The sequence below is a fragment of the Phragmites australis genome, chromosome 5 (genome assembly GCF_958298935.1).
Source record: "Phragmites australis chromosome 5, lpPhrAust1.1, whole genome shotgun sequence".
Lineage (NCBI taxonomy): Eukaryota > Viridiplantae > Streptophyta > Magnoliopsida > Poales > Poaceae > Phragmites > Phragmites australis.
Window position 1 is genome coordinate 12,824,614 of NC_084925.1, and position 3,824 is coordinate 12,828,437.

The 3,824-nt window shown below is 46.3% G+C and overlaps 1 protein-coding gene across 1 annotated transcript; it reads right to left on the reverse strand.

Moving 5' to 3' along the window:
- Window positions 1-3,422: 3,422 nt before the first annotated feature.
- Window positions 3,423-3,824, reverse strand: LOC133917824 (uncharacterized). Its single transcript, XM_062361663.1, has one exon. The coding sequence runs from the start codon at window positions 3,822-3,824 to the stop codon at window positions 3,423-3,425; it is 402 nt and encodes a 133-aa protein (XP_062217647.1).

Consider the following 3,824-nt stretch of genomic DNA (forward strand, 5'->3'; position numbering starts at 1 on the left):
TTCACCCGGATACTTCGGGTCCTGTCACTCAACCCAGAGGGTCCGGTTCACCCTCCGGGAAGGAGTCTCTGTCTCGTGCCTAACTCCAACCCGAAGTTTCCAGGTCAGGCTGGATACTCCGGGTCATCTAGGCTTTTTAGCCATCCCTGAGAAGCACACCTCCTATTCAACCCCAAAAACACCTCTTTCATCTCTTTCTTCGTGAAAAGCCTCCTCTGGCGATTTCAACCATACTTCAAGGATTTTGCAAGTCTTTCTTCAAATCAACCTCAACTCTAGGCCAGATTCTCCGGGGTTCCCTCCGGATCGATTGCTGGTGGTATTTTTGCCCTAAAAAGGTACTTCAAGAACTCTTTCACCCGATCTCTCAAATCCTCGATCTAGAGTTTGATTCTTGTGGTAGATTTACTTCTTTTACATCATAGTATCACATACTCAAAGGATATCGCAATGCACTACTCCAATCTCTCAAACTCTAAATTCCTGCTTTAGAGTCGGGTTGCCCGGAGTATCTGGGTTCACCCAGATACTCCGGGTCAGTGAATTTTTCTGCAAAAGCCTATTTCATCTATTCCTTCGTAAGCAATCTTTCTGGTATCTTAATATGTTCATCCTCTGGTGTGTCTTAGGATTTGTAAAGATGGTACTAGACTAGGGAAACGCTTATCAAAGAAGAACTAAAACAAAGTTTCATCCTCTTACCCAATCTTCTCCACATCAAGCAGAATGAAGTGAGAGTAGCAATGGCAGTGTCCATGGAGGCGGTCTTAGTCGATCTCGATCAATTGTTCGGAAAGTACCTCACTCCTCTACAAGGATTCATATTAATGAGCCTGTTCCCACAACAACTTCAACTCACGGGAGATCAAAGATACGAAATATGAGAGGTAGAGGAAGAGGTGTAGTGGAAGATAGAGGAAAAGGGAAAGCTGCTGTTTCTAACTCTTGGAGTCGACATCATGAAGAAATTGAAGAAGAAGAAGCTCCAATGTTGAGTCCTTTGAAGCTTCATCGACCCATTCAACTTCACACAACCAATGACATTCCAAAGCAAGTGGTTAATTACATGAAGAGGGCAAGTAGAGTCAAGAAAGAGAGATATGAGGAACCTTTTTAGTATGTGAAGAATGTATCTGATCATCATTTCTGGAGTGACTTTCAAGTAGATTTTTATGAAACGGTGATTCTTATAGAAGCCAATCACTCCTATGAAATTGATTGATTGGAACTACATGACCAACAAAAATGATCCAACTTTTAATGAGGTGATTTCAGCTTATGATCACAAAAGAATCAAGTCCATCATGGGTTTGAGATATGACTGGAGTGAAGTAATTTCTCAATTCTATGCTACACTCTGGAATGACCAGGAAGAAAACCAATCCATGTTTTGGGCTATAGAAGGTGAAAAGTATGAAATCTGAGCCTTCGCTCATGTTTTTGGCTTTGACATCTGTGACACTCAGAAAACTAAGATCCATATTGAAAATCAGCTCTCAGCAGAAGACATGGATTTCATGTATTCGGATCACAGAAGAGTAGTTCATGGCATGGTCACCGGCTTGAGGCCTTTCTATAAATGCATGAACTCATTGTTTAGGGTCACTTTGGCTCCAAAAAGTGGAGATGCCACCGCTGTACAAGGGATTTCAAGAAATCTTCTTGCCAGGATGTCTAATGAGGGAGATCCCTTTAGTGTGATTGATTTCATTTAAGAAGAAATTCACACAGCATCTCACACTCCCAACAGAAGCTGCCCATATGCTCCTTACATCATGTTCATGATTGAGAGAATCTCCCAGAAAAGCTTCTTCAAGGAAGTGAAGCACGAGCCTTACAGAATGAGGTTGGTGAGCAATAGATCAGCCACACCTCCTCCTTCACCTCCTCCTATAGCTCCAAGCGCTCACAGGCAAACTTCACAACATATGTCTTCCTCGCATAGCTCTCCATCTTTCATAAAAAGAGCTCTCAAGGCAATTTTTAAAGTGTGCACTCACAACGCCGTCAGGATCAAAGAGCACAAGGACAAAACAAATCTGAGATTGAGGAAGATAGAAGAGAGGCAAAAAGCTATTTATGCCCACTTGAGGATTGAGCCTCCTTGCTCTCCACTTGCCTCAGAAGAAGAAGTGAGTGAACCAGCAGCATTTGAAAACCCTTGGGCCGGAGCCTTCGAGTGAGACTCCGCCAGCAAGTCTCTGGATAAAGCCGTGTGTGCTCAACCCGGAGTCTCCGGGTTGGCCCGGATACTCCGGTATTCTGGTTGCTGCTGGAGTCTCCGAGTGAAACTCCGCCAGCAAGTCTCAGGTAAAGCCTTGTGTGCTTAACCTGGAGTCTCCAGGTTAGCCCGAATATTCCGATGTTCTGATCGTGGCTAGAGTCTCCGAGTAAGACTCCACTAGAAAGTCTCGGGTAGACCTTAAGTGTGTTACTCGGAGTCTCCGGGTTGGCCCGGATATTCCGAGTCCTGATGTCTCCGTACCCTCCGGATAGACTCCAGACAGTGTTTTCTGCCTAAGTCTTCGTGTGTTACCCGGAGTCTCCGGGTGAACCCGGATACTCTGGGTCAGTTCAAAATAGACTGTAACGGCTAGTTTTTTTAAATGAGCTATGTATACCCCTCACACCCTTTGTTGGGGTGCTGCTGAATGAACTCGTACACACATACTTCCAAAGCCATCCAATAGCCTCCCCAACTCCTCTAGAGCTCAAATTTGTGCAAGATTTGGAAATTAGGGTTTGGAAAGTGAGATTGAGTGCTAGAAAGTAAAAATTCCATTTTTGAACACTTGAAGTCATCAACGAGCTTTTGATTCGCAATCTTTTCTCTTGGAGCTGTGAGCTCCTAGACGGCAAGACGTCACTCGGAGAGCACCCAATTTTGTGAAGTGCTGCGGGAAGTTTGTGTAACCCTCATTGAATTGAGTAAGAACCCTCTCTTGATCTTTGTGGTCACTTGGGAGAGGAAAGGGTTGGAAAAGACCCGGCTCTTTACGAGCTCCTCAACGGAGATGTAGGCACCTCTTTGTGAAGTGGCCGAACTCCAGGAACAAATTCTTATCCATTTCATTTTGTTGCACATTAACTTGCTTTAGTTAATATTTGGGGATTTTTCCCGATCTAGTCGTTAGTGTGCTTGTGACTACAGGGTATTGGTGATAAGGTACTTGACCTCCTCTAGAACCTATGGTAACCCTTGGAATCACTTAGTTTTTCTCTACAGTTATTCAGTTTTGATTTTCTATATAATCCGGAGTATCCGGATAAGGCCGGAGTATCCGGGTTTTGTATAACTTGGAGTCTCCGGATTAACCCAGAGTATCCGAATCCAGTTATCCGCTGTCATATTTTTTAAATTGCAGGAATCACCTATTCAACCCCCCCCCCCTTTAGGCGACATCAAGTTTATTTCACTGCTCTCAACTCGTTCTCCGGATCGCCGTGGCCACGGGGGCCTGCTCCGGTGGCGTCCAGCCGTGTTGGCCCTCCAGTGGCATTGGATCCGGTGCCTTCATGGCTAGATCAAGTGCCCCCCAGACTAGATCCCGTGGCCTCACACTAGGATGATGTGGTGTTGATGGCATTGGCGACGGGCAATGGCGGCTTCCCGCGGGTGACGGCGGGGGCCTTTTGGCGTCAAGGTGGCCTGATGGCGGCAACCTGGTCATGGGGTTCAGGGGGCTCGCGCGCGGGTGGGCTTCGGCATTCTGCACGTCGGACCGGGTCGCATTGGTGGCGACGCGATGGCGACGTGCGATGATGGTGCTCTCTGATGCACGCTCCTTTGCACTTTTAGGCTGCCGAGCTGCTCGAGCCACCAT